We start from the raw sequence: 20,662 nt of genomic DNA on the forward strand, positions 1-20,662 counted from the left end.
ACCAGTCTTCACATCAGCTCTAACGAGAGGCGGCTAAACTAATCTGGGGATGTGAGGACCTTGCATGAAATAAAGTGATCTAAATCATCTTCTATCTTTAAGGATGCTTTCTTTGTTTGTTATTTAGCTTTGTTCAGTCTTTTTGTTAGCCATTGTTTTCATTTTCTCAAGGCGTTCTACATTAAGTCGAACTTTGATCTGCTTCTGTTTAATTAGCGCTTGAAGTTTCCAAGTAGATGTCTTTATTATTTTTGTGACCTTTGATCTGTCATAAGTCATTACCTTAATATGTAACTAGCCTATGTATGGGGATGTGAGGAACTCATTTCCCTCCTAATAAGCTTGATTATTACAGTTGTGCATGAGGAAGTGAGAGGAACTCGCTAATGACAGCAGCTCGTAATATCTTCGGAGGCTGACAGGCTCTGCGGGGCCATGAGTCCCTCTTTTATTTATTTATTTTTTCCTAAACATTTAGGCTAGATGACTCCTGCATGACTCTTTCCTTGTCCACTGCTGCAGTAAATGAGTTTGCCCGCAGAATTAGTCGAGTTTTGATAAGTTTCATGTTTGCATTTTGATGATCGGAAAGATGATGAGATTTTTCTCCAGAAGGGGATCCTGTGCCTTTGATTTCTTTTTCTCTTCTGGCTTTGTTGCTTTTTTTTTTTTCTCCTCTTTTCTTCTTCTTCTCCTTTTTAACGCTTCAAAGACAGTTTTAAAATAAATCGTCTCTGTGCTAGATAGGGGCATGCAGAAAAAGCTTTGCGTAAAAGTTATTTGATATGTTCTAGGCAATTCTCTTCGACTGATTTAGCCTGAGGCTGCATCATAATGTTCCGCGTTGTTCACTTTTTTCGCCACAAAACACTACAAAACTCATAAACAAACAAAATTGTACCTGTAGGTTTTATTTCCTTGACTGCAGCGAAGCTCTCCAAAACAACGGGGAGACAACAGACGTCTGTTTTATCGCACGTTTTAAAGGACCGCGGTCTGACTGTGCAAAAAAATATTAAATTTATTAACACCGCACGACAATCACCAATTAGCTCCATTGTTCCCAGTTCCGATAACACCTCTGCATAATGAGTTAGATTAGCCTTTTATCTAGATGAAAGACTCAATTTTCCAACAGATTCCTTAGACATGAGTTGGGCAGAGTGATTCATGAATTTCAATTAAAATGAAAGACCTACCTCCTACTTTATTATGCCATCCCTTCAGTAAACCGGTTCAGATCTCAGGAGAAGGGTGCGCTTTATCCTTTCTCCCATATTCAAAACTTCATTTCCATATTTCTTTTTTTTTTTTCTAAAGGATATGACACATTTGCATTTCCCTGTTCTTGCTGATCAGAATTTGCTGATTGAAACTAAACGAAATCATCTCATCATGGTGACATTGAATTCGTCTCCTCTTTGAATGCTCTGCATACTGTGGACTCATTGATTACAGGTAGTCGATCTTCGCTGCCTTCGTCAGCACAAACGTTGGAGCTCTTCCCCCTTTTCTTTCTGCTGGCTTACTGTAATTAGACAGTTTTCTGCCAGAGTACCGATGCTCAGAAATCTGCCCCAAATTATCTTTCAATCTCTGGTTTACCATTTTTGCCGTGGGAGCATTTCCGCGATTAGCACCGGCTTGTGGGTGTTTGGGATTCGCTCCTCTTTCCCCTCTCCTGCTGCATCCCTCCCGCTGGTGGTGGATCCTAATCGAAGGCTGATTGAGTGATAATCTATAGCAGCACTGTTCAGGCCTGCAGCTGTCTCCTGCTGACCTCTCTGCCTGCAGGATGTGCGCCATAGCGTTGCACGCAGAGCTACAATATCACCTCAGGACTTGTATTGTTGGAACAAACCTCACAGATGCCGTCCCCCTGCCGTTTTTTTTTTTTACCAAGTCACAAAACAAATAGTAAAGAACAAAAGAAGCAGAACTTTGATGTGGCGTTGGATGAGATCTGATCAGTTAAGAGGACGGGCCGTCTGCTCTGTTGCCCTTGGATTGTGTATTATCCCTCCACAGGACATGTTAGTAGACTGCTGATTCCCGTCAGGCGGGGTTTCTCTTTCATCGTATTGGCCTCACTGTCTCCTGCCTCAGATAAGAGCCTGTCTGTCTTAACCCTGCTGACCAGATGACCTTGACTGGCATATATTTATTCATGCTAAATGCCTTGTTTTGTGATACTTTTCCTTTTTGTTGTGGCCAAAATGGGTCACTTTTCTTTTTTCATTTAGTTCAAAAAACCCTTCCAACTCCTGCTGTCACGCTCCCAGGAATACTAATGCCAACCCAATCAATTGGGTGCTGTGTTGCTCGATATGAATGATCAAGAAAACTGCACACTTAGTAAACACTGCAGTGCCTGGCCTGCTACAGTAAAGCACCTCTATATGACAAAGCACTGGCTGATCAAATTAGAGGGGATTTACAACTTGTTCCTTCATGGCTCAGGGTGCTGACACCGGCTCATTGTGGAAAGTAAAGCCATGTGATAAACCAAGACGTTGACCAAGGACTCACTCTCTGAAGAAATCATTTTGCCCGGTGTTAAGTAGCAGAGATAGATGCCAAAGCTGAGATTTAGTCACTTGATAGTATTAGAGAGATATTGAGTGTTCAATTTTATGGGCCATTTTCCTTCAGCTGTTATCTTGGTGGTTTTCATTATGCTGTTTATTGGTGGTTTAATGGTGTTTCACACTCTGCTTGTGTGTGTGTGTGTGAGCCTGTGTGTGCGTGTTGATGCAATTAGAAACTGCACTGATGAGGGAATGTCTCTGTGTCTCAGCTCTGTGTACAGAGGAGTGTGTCCACGGTCGCTGTGTGTCTCCTGATACATGCCAGTGCGAGCCTGGATGGGGAGGACTGGACTGCTCCAGTGGTGAGTGCACTTCGCTTCTAAACCTACAATTAGTCACTTAGACTCATTTATTCCTAAATTGCTTTCACAGCCAGTTAGTCCATAAGACTTTGCTGTGAAGCTGTTTTGCCTCAATGTCCGTCTATCTCAAAGCTGCTCAGCTTTGTATCCTCTCTTCTTAGCACACACAGCCAATGGAACAGGTAAGTCACAATGAATTCATTTTCATTTGCTGGAAGTGGAAGTGATTTGCTTGATGAATATAGCGGATGGATGGATGGTTGCATCCCCCCTGTGTCCACCAATCTCCCTGTTATGGTCTTAATCATGATTAGACTGGTGCCTGTGACTTGTTCGCTGAAATGATGAATCAGTGCCAAGCTGGAACTCACCACTGTACTGTGCTTTCTGTTTACTGGGGTTACGTCTGCTCCCAGAGGCTGGATAGCCTGGAGTTAGCCATATCCGTCCTGCAATCAGCTAAATGCTGGAGCGTCACTGAGGCCAGAGAGGAGGAAAGAATCTATTTACTTGTTTTTAAAATTTATGCCCACAGAGAAACGTGTGCACGGAAAGCTCTTATTGCTCAGTCAGGACAGAGACAGCAATACCTATGTGACCCAGTAATCATTCCCTGCATCAACATTTCTGACCTCTAATAATTCAGCTGTTTGCCCCCAGTTGCATTTAACTGTTGGTGCCTGTTGCATATTTACAAATGAGTAATGGCAGAGAAAATCATATCATAGTGTTACTGTATAGATCTATGAGTTTTCATTAGCAGGAGAGCCATTCCCTGATTAGCAACTGTGTGTAAATCAGCTGCTCTCCCTGCAGCTCCAGCCCATTGGAAGTGGATTCATGGGCATAAATGACAAGCCTGAGTTGTTTGCTGCCTCTCACTCCTACACACTTGTGAGGGCCCAACAGGGAGGATGTGAGGTTCAGGGCCCTAAGGGATTCTTGTCCCACTCTTGGTTAGTTAGGAGTGCAGCCGTGTGTGCCTTTCAGCCTGCAGGTGCTTGGCTAATCCACCTTGTTAAAACAGACTTGATGATTGAGACAGAGGCATTATTCATAACTTTAGATTTCCATACCAGGCATGATTCCAGGCTTTTTCATTTACGAGCTTTCATCTGTAGAAAAGAGGAATGCGTGCCAATTTTTAAATTAAATCTGCCCTCTTTTTCCTCCGCGTAAATGGTTCAGCATGTTTTTTTTTTTTTTGTCTTTCAATGTAAATTCCACTTTCACCCCGCACAGACAGATGATGTGGTTTAGTAAACGTCTTTGTGAAAGTGGATGCAGCCATCATATTATGGTCCAAGTGGGCTGAAAGGCACGCATTAACAGCTAATCAGTTCCAGCACAATCGATGCCACGCTTTATTTGCTGTTTATTTGACCACGATTGTGCTCGAGTCGAGGTATTTGTGTTCGCATATAAGCCAATTCCCCGGTTGCGGTAGCCGGTGAGAGGGCAGTGTGAGCTGGTCACACGACAAAGGATGTGCGAGTGCGATAAAAAGTGTGTCGCCCAGGCTTGGAGATGAAGAGCTGCCGTGGGATGCTGCGCGGCCTGAAGCTGAAGTGACAGTCTTTCAGCCAGTGATCTGGAGCCGCATCAAAGGCTCGGGCCCCGTTTCTGGAGCAGCACCCACCAGGAAGCAGTTTTGTATATGGGTCAGGTGGTGAAAATAAAGAGTCGGACTGTTGTAGCCAGTAAAGAGGAGGCGATAAGGTGGGAGAGATTCAGTACGCTGTGTTGAGGCTGAAGAAAGATTTTTTTTCGCCTGCTGTTGTTGCACCTGCTGTAGCCAGAAAACATTTCATCCTCTTCCTCAGCCTGAAGCAACCGTCCCACTGAGAGCAGCTCTGCCCTGTGACCTGCTTGGAGTCCTGGGGTGTCTCAGACTCACCTCAAGGACGCGCTGGTAGATGTGGACCGCAGATAAAGCAGAAAAACCGTTGTCTCTTGTTTGTCTTGTTCTGCATCTGTTATTGTGTATTTGGAGCACTCTGAGTAGAGGCTGTGTTTTCCCAAAAGACGAATGAATGATTAATTGTTGCTGTTGGTTGGCGTGATTGCTCTTGTGATTGCTCTTGTGTATTGTGTTTGTGGAACGTGGTCTTGAATGTGTCTCTCTAAATCACATGTCATCGATTGTTAATTTTGTTAATTAACTGTTTCAGGCAATAAAAGAGTGCGTTGTACATGTTAATGTTTGCTTTTGTCTGTTTTTTTTTTCCCCCCGTTCGATTTGTTTTACTTTGTCTTCCTCTCTCTTTTATATTGAAATGCACTCTTTTTGTCCTCTCTGTGCCGCTGTGTATACTTTGTCTCAAAAAAACTAAAACGTCCTCAACAGGAATTCACAATGCAAATAAAAAAAGAGGAAAAAATATATTAAGAACAATAAAATGGAGACAGCAGCAATTTTCGCTGAGGCAATTCGTAAAGATGGAGCTTATGGGACTGAAGACTATGTCTTTAGTCATTAGGTTTTTGTCAGTGTAGTGATATTAGTTTGCCCCAAATATAGTACATATAGTTGCAAAAAGAACCACACGGTATGAGGTAAAATGGAAAATCGAATCTTTGTTGAATAATATGAGTTTATTGAATGAAAAGGATATAAAGTTCTTTTCAGAATCTTATGAGTTCCTCGGGTTTGGAAGCGGACTTTCTTTTTCCAGAGTCGCAGAGAAATGACCCAGTCCCTTTTCCTTCATTGCTGTGTACTTTCCAGCACTTGTGATTTAATCCCTCCTGATGAGCCTGTCACACGGGGTCACTATATGCCACAGTAATAACAGCTTTCAAATAAAGAGAGTGATAAAGATAGATGTTGTATGAACAGGGTATATTTAGCTATGACTGCCATCTCTTGTAAAATATTAGGTGCAACGAAGCACTGTCATTGATTTCATGTGATTCAGTCAGATAATGATATGTTCCCGGTGCTCAGGGAAGAGAAATGTGCATAAATATGGAGCTTTTGGTGTTTCAGCTCTCTGCCTTCTTGGAATTTTCTTTCACCTTATTGTGGTGGAAATGTTCGCCCACTTGTGCAGAGCTTCTAAAAATCAATGCGACCAAGATAAGTATCAGGAAAGCCTAAGGAGTAGTTTAGCTTTGTTAACCACAAAGCATCCTTTGTGTTCTAAGTCGAAATCTATCACACTTAATAGCCAAATCTAATGTAGTCGGTCAGCCGTGGTGCGTGAGGCCACATATTCCTCCCTTATGTATTGAAATGGTGAAGTTGGTGTGCGTGCTATACGTATGCTTAATTGATGAATGTGCGCTATGAATGCTTTTTTATGGGCTATTGCTCCAGACAAAATGCTACATACTGCTTATTTCATGTTAATTGGCCACTAAAACAGTATTATTTTCTTAAGCGCTTAAATCGGTGATTTGTTTTATTAGATTTGGGAATTTAGGGTTGTGATCGCTAAGGCCCGGGTCAGACAGAAATGGCAGATAATTACTTTGGCTTCATTAGCTTATTTTATTGCAGATGACATTGCCCCGACCAGCGCAGACGCAATATGAAAGAGTAACCAGACCAAAACCGTGCTGTTAGACTTCATTTCTGGCTTGAAAAAGCACCCTTGCGAGGACTCCCTCTGGCACGCGTCGACAGTATTTACACATTATTCTCGGAAGTGCGCCTGAGCCAGATGGTTCCTCTCCAGTCCCACAGCAGCAGGACACTGACATCCATTTCTGTCAAAGACCGAGGGACTGGATTATATTGAACCTGACAGAGATGCACACAGATTTACTCGCACCCTAAATGTCACTTTACTTTGCTTTCAAAACTTCTGTCTTCATTAATCTTACCGAGACGCTATTCAGACAGTGCGTATGTTTCTGCCTCCCTGCCTCTCTGTATCAGTGTGAAAGAAGCAACAAGTCACTTTCCTTTGAGATGATGGCCTCGTAGCAAAAGAAAAAAAAAAGATATTAAAACGTGAGATTTGAGCTTCACGACAGCTTTTAAAAAAGAAGTCCACATCGATTGAGCTCCTCATTATACAGGCATGTAAAGAGACGTTTTGGGAGAGCTATAAATATTCTAACCATATCACTGTGAAAGGGGTTCCTTGCTGCTTCTTGTAACAGTCGATGCCATCTGCCTCATTCATTTTGATAGATCAAAGGGCCCAGGCGATGATATTTCTCAAGGGGACAGAAGATTGACCGATCTATAGTGCCTCTGTGTCTGTGTGTGTGTGTGTGTGTGAATGAGTATGAGCCCTATACTGCACTGACAGAGCTTTGTTTTTGTATACTGCTCTGGGTTCGCTGGGAGAGTAGCAGCCGGTTTATGTCCTGCCAAGTATATGACAGTGACTTTGACTCCATATTGTACTGATGAACAATAATCAGTAAATGTGTGTTTAAATGAAACAAAGTTAGAAACCTGGAGGCGTTTTTGACCGCGAGTAACCCTGCTGTGATTTGGCTCCCCCGCTTTATTTGTACTGTACATGAATGTGAACGCATTTCGCTTCTAGTTTCAGGCCTCCATTGATTGACGGTTTCTTGCATTAACAAGACAAGAAACGCATAGAAGACGTGTCAGCGAAGTTAGTGACGAGGACAGGAAGTTATTAAATGTGCATGCGAGGAATGAATGATTTAAAATGTGTTAAAAATCGTTTCTATGAAAGTTTAATCAGAAATCGATGTGACACATTGCTAGATGCTAAGGATGCACACAGTGTGTTTTTGCTTTGTGTTTGTTAAGAAGAAAACTCCATATGGTACCTTAGCTACCAGCAATGTTAGTGGGAGCCTTCGGGTCCTATGGGTTGAGGGGAGGGGCCTCTGTGGATTAGTAGTTTAGGATCTAGTGAATTTGGAGGCCAGGTCAGCGCCTTGTGCTGTTCTTCATGTTTTTTTGAGTTGTTCCTAAACCGTTTTTGTGTGTGTGTCAGGCGGCATCCTGCTGGGGATGTCATCAAGGAGTGTCATTGCTATGGGGTGGGGGTGGGGGTGCCTGGTCTGGTCTGGTCGAGGAGGGTGCTACATGTCTAAGTAACATCCACACGAATGCCAGGTCCAAACAGCAGAACATTGAATTGTCACAAGAAGGTCAATGTTAGTTACCTCTCCTTTGAGTGGTCGTAATGTTATCCCTGACAGGTGTATAAATGTCTACTTTGTCTGGTAGTCCACGACCAACAACCTTGGAAGGATTTTATACATTAACTTTGGATGGAGTGTATTGTGTGCACTTTTAAATACTGGAGTCAGTGTCTGTGAACCGCGTGAGATCTTTCTGGATGCGGCTTGGACAGCACGCCTCTCAGATCCCTCCCTGCATGTCTCACAGTGACTTATGTGTACTGTAAATCACTGTGCAGAGACTTCAACTGACTGATATTGAGTCCATCAAATGAATTGTGGCGCGCACACTCCAGCTGACAGCATTCTTCACCACTGACAACACACACACGCAAATTGTGATAACGACTTGGATATTATACAAATATTCTCGCAGAAACCTGACGGTCACAATCGTTTGAATACATTTTGCATGGGAATCGTGCATCAACAGGGTTTGTCACTCTGTCACACACACACATGCATGTCTCTAATATATTCTATACATATAAGCCTCACTGGCCAAGTATGCAGATTTACTTTGCCTGTCTCTGAAGATTTTTCGTACCATCCCATTAAGTAGGATTTATTATTCCCCCAGAACTCACTGCTCCATTACCTTTGGGAGAATGCCCAAAATATGTGTGTGTTTATGCGTGTGTGTGTGTGTGTGTGAGTTCTTTGTAACCTAAGCACAAAACGCTGGTGGATATTGTGGCATATCGTAGTGATGGTTAGGATGATACAACATCCAGTCCCGCTGGTCATTATCACTGTGATGGTTGTCATTAGTCAGTAAGAGAGAGAGTGAGGGAGTTAAGAGCTCCTGGAACACAGCTCTGAGAGTCTGCATAGATGGCTTGATTTAATAAGGACATTAAAAAGCCTTATCTCCTGTCCTTAAGAGAAGGTCAGTGTGTCTAAAATAGCTGAAATGCTATGATAACAGTTTAGTGAGATAAGATATCTCCTGAATACTAATGTATACCAAAGCTGTTTTGGGCTCATTTCACAGTCTATAAGTCACACTTGATTTTTTGCTCCACTGCTATGAAGTTTGTGTCCAAAGATTCAATTGATTGTTGTTAATCGTTGCTTTTGACGACCTCTTGGCGGACATACAGTAATGGCGCAAACCTGACAACAGTTGTGCATGCTCAAGTCCCTCCAGCATTGACTGATCTTCTCCTTGCAGTCTTCAATGTCACAATTTTTCTCTGTTTGACCAGCGCTTCTGTAGACCTGAGGAGGTAAAACTACTAAAGTGAAGAAAGAAAGCCCAGAGAAGAGTCACAGTTCCTTATTACTCCGACAAGGACTTTAATGTCAACCCTCAGAGTTTGACCCCTTTAAACAACCAGTGTCTTTCAGTAAAGTGTAATTACTTTTCTTGATTCGTTTGAGTAATTTTTATTGATATAAATACATAAAACTACCCAGTAAACAATAAAAAAAAGCATTGAAAAATTATTAGAATATGAATATGCGTTACAAATGTGTTTTTCTGTGACCCCTCAGATTGAACACATCACACGTCGTGGTCCTGCTATCCAACCACAGTCTCGTCTAGTAATTTAATATCAAAATATTAGCTACAGGCACCCCTATCATCCTTCAGGACCTTGGTCTCGTTTATAATTTTGGTCCGAGTAATAGCTTGAGGTAGCTTTGTTCTTAGGGATGACCACAGTCCCTTGGGTGCTGTGTTGCAGTGTCCTTGGTTTGCTTTGGGAGAGGGAGCATATTAGCAGTCTTTCTCAGATCCTTTGGTGCACCTGCAATCTCCTGATGTTTAACCCTGGACTTCATTGGAGTGTTGCAGTGATTACAGGCCGTCCTGAGGGACATCGATTGTCCTGCTCCTCCTAGGCAAGCCCCACACAATGCTGACGAATGAACTCGTGGCCCTGCCAAGTCCAATTAACTGTCAGTGCCGCATCGACGAGCTCCTCCGTTTGTTGAGAGTGAAGAAAAACAAACTTTTAATCAAATTTGCCTCCGGGCCCCAGGGTATTTGGGGTTGTATTTTGCATTCTGCTGCGTTCTGCCTCGCCTGCAGTCGTGCCACCCTCTCAGAAGGTTATATTGCATGTTGTTTGTGTGAGATAGCAGAGTTCCCTGCACCTTGCTATAATGGCAGCCCTATCTTTCTACTGTCTGTGACTGATGAATCATCCAGTGCTTGCATCTGAAGATTATACAGTCACAAGGCAGAATGACAAAAGACTCGGAAGCTAGGCCAGTTCCTATAAAATGTATTCCTCCATATTGGTTTATTTTTGTTTTATATAAAAGGCTGTGTTCTGATCACAGTAGACTACTGTGTATGTTTTGCTTGAGTTAACTGCGGTTTGTCGCCAGGAATGTCTTCTCCCTGGTGCCCGAGTGCATGTCAGTGTCAGGAATGTCTATAAGCACCTTTGACTAGTTGATCAATAGAAGCTCAGGTTACGATCTTGCAGAATAGTTTATGCATTAACATCTCCACAAATACCCTCTGCTAATTCTACCAAGGTCGAGATAAACAACTCTACTCCCCTCTCCTCTGATTAGAGTAATGCAGACATTAAAAGCCCAGAAATTCAATTAAATTGGTGCCTTTTGCCACAGAGGGAAAAGGAAAAGGACAAAACGCGGAGAGACGCTATCACATAGCTAGGGTTTCCTAAGTGGAACAAAGACATGTAGCCTGGGATCTAAACACTGACAAAAGGGCATCTGGATGATAAGGATCAAAGGAAATTTTAGAGGAAATGCAATCATTACCAGACACAAGGATACATTCATGAGGATCCAATCTGTGCTGTGCAGAAACTGGTCCAAAATTAGTTGTAAAGCTGAAATAAAATAGCACAAAAAACAAGGTCAGTGCCACTGAAACAGTTTTATCTGCATGAGCACACGTCACCAGCCAATACAGTGTTAAGTCTGGGCAGACATGTAGGAGTTCATCATGTCCTATAGCATGCGCTTCATTAAGGCCTTTCAATTGAGTCTAGATGGATAAAAGACAAAAATTGCTGACTTACTTGTTCCGGTAGCCGCATCCTCAAAGTGATGAATCCCCCCCAGAGAAATTAAATTTGCAAAGGAACTTGACACCATGTGATTCTCCCAGCCAGACACTTGAAACATTCGCTTGTATTATAATTCTGGGACTCACTTCCATTTCAGGCTCAGGCGTACTCTAGTATGAATGACAAAATCGCCCTCCGCCACTGAACAAAAAGAGGGTTAAGGCTATTGATCAATAACGCTGATCCTTCCACCGACTCTGAAATAAGGTTTTGGATGGATTTTTTTTTTCCCCCTGGATCTTTTGTTTGTCCTCAACTTTTAATAAAAAGTGACCGATAATTAAATCTAGCAAAATATCTTATACTCTCTCTCTCTGCACTTGTTGTAAATGTCATGTGGACTGAGATTCAGTAGATATTCTGCAAACTGACCCCGCTCTCCCCAGACGGCTTGATTCATTTCTTAGCTGCCTCTTTAATGTAACTACAGTGTCTCAATCTCCCCCACTCTCTCCTTCTCTCTCTCTCTCTCTCTGTCACTCGCTCACAATGCTCCCTAAGTTGCTGTTGTATACTTTTCCCTTCACTTTGACTTTGAGAATCGGGGAGAATAATTCATGGGCCTACTGAGTCTCAGAGACCGGGATAACAACGCTGCTTTCAGAGCCAGCAGTTCAGTTCATTTGAGATGAACTCCAGGATATCCTTCTATTTATTTTTTTTATTTATTTATTTTTTTGAGAGCCCTGCAAAGGATCTGTATCTTCCTGCAGAAATGATGGAGAAAAGGACGAGGAACTCTTAATCTAGAGTTTTTCTGTGTTAATCAAAGGCTAGAGATGTTTTCCTGTGTCTGTCCTTTCATATCGCGCACGCTCTCTATCATCCAGTGCCGCTACTTTTCTCACCTAATGGAGCATAATGCACTGCTGTAGTTTTCAAACTTCTATTATTCAGATGTTGAAGACTCAAGTGCTATGATAGTAGGTTATAAATATGCTATTATTCAGCTTTTTAGGTCAATTTCTAGGTAAATATCAATGAACCTGCTGGAGTCACTGATACTTTTGTCTTGTTTCTTGACAGTTTAGGTTATTTAAATGTACAAGAGAAAGGCATATGTCTGCGCAGTAAGGAGAGAGAGGCCAGTGAAAGTCTGCGCAGCATAACTTTCTGCGTACAGTATCCAGTATATGAGTCTGTTGGCATTACTGGCTGTCAGGCAGGTAGAAACTCTTTCAAAGATTTATGGCTTCATGATGAGCATTTGCATAATGCGAGATCATTAAAAACCAATTATGCTGGTGTTTCCGTATGTGTTCCTGTATTGTTGGGATTAATTTGGAAGGTATATTGAGGCGCTGGTTGTCTTTAAGCTAAATCATGTTAAGTGTTTACAGTGAGGGACATAAGCTGCAACACGTTAGGCGCGTAAAATCGCTGATTTGAGCAAACAGCCTATGAGCGTAGTTCGCCTACATAACACTCGGCGGAGCAGTTAAAGAAACAAATAATAACTTTCTCTGCATTTGCATTCATGTACCTCTCTGCGCTGGTCGATGGGTTCAGGTGCTCTTTGGCTCCAATTTAATTTCTTCGTTCTGCACAGGCACAGCTTAAGACGATTCAAAAATAATCAAACTGACACACGGTGAAGCTTTTACAACCTCACACTTACTGTTGTTTATTAGTGGGCTGTACTGCATTAAAAAAAAATAAACTGACAGACTTGGACGCTTGCAAATGCCACTCATAGTGTAGTTGATGTAGCATAGTCCTCTCTGTCCACTTTAATACTAGTTATAACATATTTTATTTAATTTACTGTTAAGACTGATTTTACACTGTTCATACACATGAGTTATGGAGTTATGGAAGAGATTGATCAGTAGTCAGAAAAGTTTTGAGAACACATACACTTTATCCATCAAGAATAAATCAAATCACATTATCACAGTCATTTCAGGAGAAGCATTTGCAGCTTGTGTTTCATTCATTCATTCACTTCTAATTGTTTCTAAGACATTATTTGGCTTAAAAGAAGTTCAGACCAGAACACACCGTGATGTCCGTGATGTATTATTGATTTTAAGAATCAGACAATATTAGAAGGTCTCGTACTGAGTGCATGTCAAACAGCATTTTCCAGAAATGCATTCGCGTAATGTTTTCAAAAGTATGAACAAAGATATTAAAGGCCCCAATCAGATCGGTCTCAATCAGACTCACAGCATCCAAGTTTTATCACAGGTTTTGGTTGTTTCACACAATACAGTGATTTTATCTTCTCACTAGTTTGAACCGAGTATGGCTCGATTATGAAATGTAACGCCAATCAATCAGATCTGGTGACGGTAGAGGTAGAACATTTTCTTCGTGTTGTCACAATCAAATTTGATGTAAACACATACCAACAGCTCAGGAAAATCAACCTCTTTTTCAGGCTTTGCACCTTCAGTAAAGTGCCTCCATGGTTGCAGGAGCTATAGAAGTGTTTACAGTTTCAGTGCTTATAGTTTCACAGGTAGCAGCAGACGCACTGTTCAGCTTGGATTTGTTTATAATAGAAAAAGTTATTCATAGAAACATGTCAGGTGTCTCCTCCACAGTCTTCTAATGGCTCAAGAATGTAATGCATATGCTTACAACATACCTGTGTGTTTAGCTGTGAACTGAATAATGATGAATATTTCTGTATTCAGCACTTTTGAAGTAGTTGATATTGTGGCAAAGTTTCAAGCAAAGAAAGTCAGTGTGCAGGCCGTGACTGCAGTCTAAAACCTGTCGAAGTTCTTCTCAATCTTTCTCCGAGACTGAAATACAAGGTTTTTGTTTTGGAGATTTGTTCAAGGTGGTTGTATCCGTTTGATCCATAGGACCATTATAGGGTTTGTTGTCTGAATGCTGTGTTATTTTGAAAGGACCTTCATTGATAACTTGATCTCAGAGTTTCAGGGACTCAGCTTGTTCTCACATTTATTCAGTCGATGAATTGATCACGCGGTAAACACAATCTTGACTATTGAATCATTTCTTTTCCCTAAAATGATTTTTACAAGTAAAAAAAAAAGCTTAATATTCCCTCTTTACAGTGCTTTATCGTGCTAATTCATTTTCATAGTTAACTGGGTTTTGCAAGATTTGGTGATACAAAACGAGCAATTTGGGTTTTTAAGATATTGTGATGATATCTTTCATTATTTTCTGACCTTTAATAGACCGAAGGAGTAGCAGATAAATTATTGACAGATACAACACAGCAGATTAATAAATTATGAACATAATCATTAGTTGCAGTCCTGCTCACACTGAAAGTGTGTTTTTCTGTTTTTTTGGATCTTATTTACTGTGTTTTTCAAGACTAATGTCTAGTTTAGTGGAAGAAAACACTGTCGCCGTGGGTGACTGCATCCAGAAAATAATATTTTTAAAATGTTAAATGCATCGGCAGCACAGTGGCGTGGTGGTTAGCGCTGAGGCCTCACAGCAAAAAGGTCCCGGGTTTGAATCCATGGGCCAACTGGGCCTTTCTGTGTGGAGTTTGCATGTTCTCCCTGTGTCTGCGTGGGTTCTCTCTAGGTACTCCGGCTTCCTCCCACCGTCCAAAGACATGCTGGTTAGGTTAATTGCTGATTCTAAATTTGCCGTAGGTGTGCATGTGAGTGTGAATGGTCGTCTGTCTCTCTGTGTTAGCCCTCCGATAGACTGGAGACCTGTCCAGGGCCTTCAAGCCTAGTTCCTAGTTCAAGGTTGCACCTCGTGATAGCGAGTCCCAAATTCACCTACGACTAAGTCTGCCTCTTCTGATACGAAATTGCACATGCCATGAAACTCTCTATGTTTACAGTAAGCCATAATCTGGCATTGAATGGGGGTTGTATTTTTCTCTGAAGTCATACCATGCACACAGAGGTGCACTGCCTGCTTAGCACCGTGTATACAAATTCAACGGCCGCAGCTTTCTCTAGTTTAGCGCCTCTTTTATTAAGACCACTTATGCAAATAAAGTCAGTAACAAATCTCTAATTAGGAGATGCGAGTCAGAACAAAAGGCCCTGAACTCGAGAGAATGTGAAGGTAAAAGAGCACAGAATGTCTTTAGCGGTGTTGCCAAGAATACCGGAGGCCATGAGAGGAAGGACTGCCATGTTGTCAAGAGTTGTCTCATCTTTAAGGTTTTGTTTATGGACGTATCTTTGGCACTTTCAAACAAATGAACCTGTAGTTATGGTTACAGCCAATGCAATTATGAAAGATTATTCACTGAGTGGTAATACCACCCTTTACAATACTCCATTAGAAGCAAAAGTCATTCATTCAGATTTTTACTTTTAAGGTAAATGCACATGGTGAATGGGTCTAGACAGTGTACTGAACCATATTTTTTGACCCATAATGTTTTTATGCACAGTCTCACTCTGGAAATGAATTGAAATAAATTTAGTGGAATAAAAAGTAAACTTTTCCTCTGAATCATACAAAGAGGCAGTGGTGGGGTTGCCCTCTATTGGCATCATATGAATGAGTCTTCAATCTGACTGCACCCCTTCACATCGACTGCTGTTGCCCCATGGCACATGCTACTTCATCCTAATTAGAATTAATAATTGAAAATAGGAAATCAATGTGTGCAAATTAAGTGTGGTAACAGTTGGTTTTATCGGGTTGACATTGTTTTTTTGGAGCGGCCGCGTCATTCCACGTGGCTGATTCACTGTCGTGTGTCATGTCTGTGATGCGTTGCGATCGTGGCTTTATTTATACTCCAGTCATTGTTGCAGTGTAGATAAACGTCTGCCTCTGCTCTGATTGCTTTTGTTGCTGTCCTGTGGCAACAGTGCAAAGGGTTTGTTTTCTGCAGGACAGAGTGAAGGGTAAATTATTAATTGGAAGGAGCAGTGGGCTGTGTAACAATTTGCTGATCCAGAAGCTTTCATGAGCCGTGTCAGGTTGTGTTGAACAAGTGACTGGTTTACTGCACTGAGGGAAAGGATCTTTCGCAGCCTGCTCGCATTACTGCACAACATGGCCGGCTTTATTAGAAAGAGAGGGCCACTCTTTTAAGTAGCATCACTTTTAAGTGCTTTTTCAGAATAAAGCCTCATCTGACCCGGCCTTGTCTGTCTTGGTCAACAACTGGACCTGTTAACCCTGTTAGAGCTCTGCTGCAGAGGAGCTGCCTGGCACCTGCAGCGCTTGTATCGACCCAGGTTCACATCCTGAGTAGAACTCAGACAAATGATCAGATCCTCATCGGGATAAACAACCGGGCCAGACTTTTTAATCGGTAATGCATAGTCCTAAAAGAATTAAGTTATTCACTCATTAGTTCTGTGGTTCCAAGTAGGAAGCAGTCAGATCTCGTTACTTCTTATCCAACTGCAAGGTGGTATCAGGAGGGAGCATATGGTGCATTATAGTGGACTGTCTGAGCAGCAAACTGTTCAGTGAGTCTCTGTGTTGTGTTGTGGGCTTGGTCCTGGGCTGTGCTCCCCCTGGGGAAATGTGAACGCACAGGGGCTCAGCTAAGATAAATTAGGGCAGGACAAAAGACACGCCCAACAGCAGAAGCTGCAGCACGCTGTTATTCCAATTCAGCAGAACGGCCCCCATGACTATTGGCACCTCCTTCTGTATATTCAGAAGTTCATCTGTCAAGCTCTCATGGATGCATTTAAACTTTTTGCTTGGGGTGTCTGTGTTTTCCGTGGACTAATAAATAACAGTGTAATAGGTGTCAGCAGAACATGACGGGGACAGTGGGGCCTGTCTTGTAGCATATTGGCAGCTTTTACAGCCCCAAGTTTAACAAAGCCGAGAGACATTTATCACTCAGTGGAAATTTACCACCTTACACAACAATCATCGCTTTCCCTCTAGACCCAGTACCAGTCCTGTCGGCTTTTCACTCTATTAGACTGCGTCATTGAGTCGGGGAGCGGTGATGAATAGTTAAATGTCGATTCTCGCTTTTATTGAATAACTAACAAATACTGTAGCCCATATTGTTGACGGAAGAACAGATTGTACATAATCTGGAGTCATCTAAATTGTAGGTAGAATTGTTTCATTATTCCTTTGAAAACATCATCTTTGAAAATATCATTTCAGCACTTAAAACGTCTAAAAAAAAAAGAGTTTGTCTCTAAATGCCTTTTTTATCTGGTGACTTGCCGCTATTAGTCCTGGCCTTGAAGTGTAATTTGAAAATTTAAAATCTGTCAAGGAAAGGAGAAAAAACGAGAACAAAGCTATGGTACAAAGTGTGAATCAGACAATATGAAACTCTGAGGTGCGTTCTTCTCATGAGGCAAAGCAGGAGACTCATCAAGACAATGAGTCACGCTGCTTTGCTTTGTTATAAGCTCTGCTAAAAAGTAAGTGAGGAGTGAAAGGCTCTCAGGAGCCAGAGGAGCCATTTTGCCTTCTAATGTCTTTAGTTAAGTTATTTCTCAAGTGTCAACAGTGTGTGTTAATAATAGTTACGTGACAGTGAGTGACTCAGGCAGTGGGGAGTGAAGTCGGGCTGCTTGCCAAATATTCCAGTAGCAGTAATGTGGCTTTCCCAGTGAGAGTTGGAAAAGCAGTCTGCTCCAGCCACCTCAAGGGGCCGGGATTTATACTTGACACATTTGTAACTGAAGTTTGCGTTTGCCGTGTGTCCAGCGGAACATATGAAGTATAAAACTTGGGTGCTATCTGAACAGGGAGAGATATTCTGTTTTTAAAGAGCTTGACTCGAACCCACATTCTGAATTTAGCCTTGAGAAGCTTATGGCTACTTAACGTGGCACAGAAACAGTGACAAACATTTTGCTGTAGAGGCCAAGTTCAGGAGAACTCCTGAATGAAGTCAGCTGCTGAAAGCTGTTTGGCTTTAATCCTGTTGCAGCCAGCCTCTGATTATGCAGACTCCTGAGCACACTTCAAAGCTCAGCACCAGCATGATGGCTCCTCTCAACCCAATCTCTGGACATCACCTTCAGGAGTTGACTACCTGCCGGTAGCAGTCATCATGATCTGTTTTGTTCCAGCCAAGAAGATTTCACCCAGCATCTTGGGATTGGACCTTTCGGTGTGTGTGAGGTTATCCGCATTCTTACTGTTATACATTATGTGCTCAGAGAGCCGAGGCTGGCTAGTGTATGTGTACTCTGGTTAGGCACGCTGACCCAGGCCAGACCAGTTAATTGTTTGGACTGCAGCATGTCTAGTTCCTGACTTGTGTGGGATTGGTTGCCTACACACCACAATCCTCAAGGGTCCTCATCACCACACACTGTTTAGCTGTACTCTGTAGACCCTGAAGCATTCATGCTACATGCTACTCTTCTCTTTGTTTTTGCCCACAGCTCATCATGAACTCTGACTCCTTAATCACGGTTAAATGCTGTCAGAGCTGGGAAGTGAGAGACTACTGGGTAAAGTTTGAGAACCTCTGTGTAGGAGAGAGACAGGGAGATAATGGGCTTTGCTCTCAATGTGCTGAGGCCTCTAACTGCGAGCTAAAGAAGGTTTAAAACTTCAAATGGTAACATTTGTTGAGCTCCTAAGCACCAGAAAAGTCTGCAAATTAAGCGCCGGATAGATTTTGGTTTATTTCTGTTTTTTCTCTGCCACTCTGGGATTTATTTTTTTATTAATTAATTTATTTTTTACTGACATCATATTTTCACTTACACAGGTAAGGATACAAAAAGCACTCTCTGTGAATGCGGTCAAGGTTTGAGCTGAAGCCCAGAGGTGATGATGCCTCTAGCTGTGTAGACGCTGCCTATTTTTCTTCTGTGCTGAGGGAGCACTGTTGAGCTGAGGGAGCTCTGATGAGTGCTTATAGGCTGCTAAACCAGGTTGGAGCTAAACCGTTCATCCATTACCGCGGCCGCCCGCACACACCTCAGATTTAATGTGCCAGGGTCGTTTGCGTGGCAGCAGCTCAACCTTCAGGGAACTCATTCATGCCAGTCTGGAGGCCAGGAGCAGATTAGATCAAATCAGTGTGAGCCCTGTAATGTGGCCTCTAGTCTGTCCGACCACTGAAGTAATACTGCACTAGCCCGGTGTTTCAGGACCCCCCTCAGGGCAGACCTGTCTGTATCAGGGAAGGGCTGATCATCTTCCTGCTGTGTACCTGGAAAAACAGGCTTCAGTGCCGACCACAAAACAAGGTTCATTAAGCTTCCACTCTGGCTGATCGCTGCTCTGGCAAAGTGAGCATACAAGGAGGGGGCGTAGTGTCTTTACATTTACAACTGAGTCTGCGATGATGTGAGAATCAATACTGGAATATTCACCGTCCTAGCCGCTCTGCCAGTCTGGATGTCAAGCTGGGCTTTTATGTGAGGCGGTACAGCTGCTGATGTTGCTGCTGTTGGCTGCTGCTGATGGAGACATAAGGCCGCACCAATCACTTAAATCATCACAAGAACCTCCAAAGAACAATTACCCTGGTGGGAGTGAAGACTGCCTACAACCCCAGCTCATTGCTGATTGCTCCTCACAAGAAACCGGTTGTTCATTTAACCTTGAAAACGAGCTGTTTGCAGTTTATGGGACTTATTGAGTTTTTCTACACAGACCATTTCCCAGAGGAATGTGGGAATTGCTTGTTGTACATCCTTCCCTCAGGCACCACTTAGTAATGTAACTGAGCTCTACATTAACTCACGTGAAGCAGCGCTTTATACGTCTCAACCAGACTGCTTTCTGTTGATCATCGTTACTGAGAGACGACACCTCCGGGATATTTCCGTCGCCGTCACAGAGGTTGAACATCGCCTCATCCAGGTGGCTTTCCAAATTTAACCTTTCTGCACTATTTCTCCAATTTCAAAGCAATTAGCCGGTTAGCACATTTAGAAAAGTTTGAGAAGCGGCCGTTTATGAGCAGTTACATCAGAGTTTCACTGTCTCCAGCAGATTTTCTTTTTAAGCGCCGCTGGCCGTTTTGACGGCTAATTGCTGAAGTTGCAGCTGAAAAATGTGTTAAAATAACATTAAAGTAACAAACTGTTATGTATGAGAAATGATTCGTTCCTTGTGTTAATCTTTGAGTCCTCTTTGCTCTTTTTCGTAGTCGCGGAGAGGTGTGAACAGCTTGCACATGTGCTTCCCTTTTTGCAGATTCAGAGCGTTATTAAGATCTTTCTCTTAACGCTGCATATATATATATACAGTCTGATTATTCATATTTAAGAGTTGTAGTCACTCTCCAAGGAAAGAATTTGAGTCAAAACACACTAAACCTGCATGATTATTTATTGTTACAAAGACTGATTCATTGTTTTTATTATTCAGGTGCCATTCATTCATGATGCAGCTTTACTAGTAAGAACACTACAAATGCAGCCAAATAGATAATTAGCATTAGCAGCCTTGCTATATGTTTTTTTCTGTTCACAATTAAACTATTTACATATAACGTTGAAAAGGACACAATAGAAATGTTCTCATCAAATGAGACGAGATCAGAAAGCATCCTAAGTAAAATGCTTCACTTGAAGGCACGTAGTTTGTCTAGAGTTGATTATGCAGCCCTGTCTCGAAAGTAACGTTTGCGAGCTCTCTGACTGTGTGATTTTCAGCCAGAAGCTATTCGTTTGACATGTCTGGAATACCTGGTGTTTATAGCTTGATTGATGTTGTGTAAGGCTCGTAT

General features: G+C 42.3%; 1 protein-coding gene across 1 annotated transcript in view; it reads left to right on the forward strand.

The window, feature by feature from the left end:
- megf11 (multiple EGF-like-domains 11) overlaps positions 1–20,662 on the forward strand; it is a gene marked incomplete at its 3' end in the record, with an annotated part of 50,259 nt that overhangs the window by 2,080 nt on the left and 27,517 nt on the right. The window contains exons 3-4 of the mRNA XM_084555290.1: positions 2,798–2,890; positions 3,052–3,072. Coding sequence (XP_084411416.1) covers positions 2,798–2,890; positions 3,052–3,072 — 114 coding nt within the window. The remainder of the gene's footprint in view (positions 1–2,797; positions 2,891–3,051; positions 3,073–20,662) is intronic.

Source organism: Chelon labrosus (genome assembly GCF_963514085.1).
Source record: "Chelon labrosus genome assembly, chromosome: 11".
Classification (NCBI taxonomy): Eukaryota; Metazoa; Chordata; class Actinopteri; order Mugiliformes; family Mugilidae; genus Chelon; species Chelon labrosus.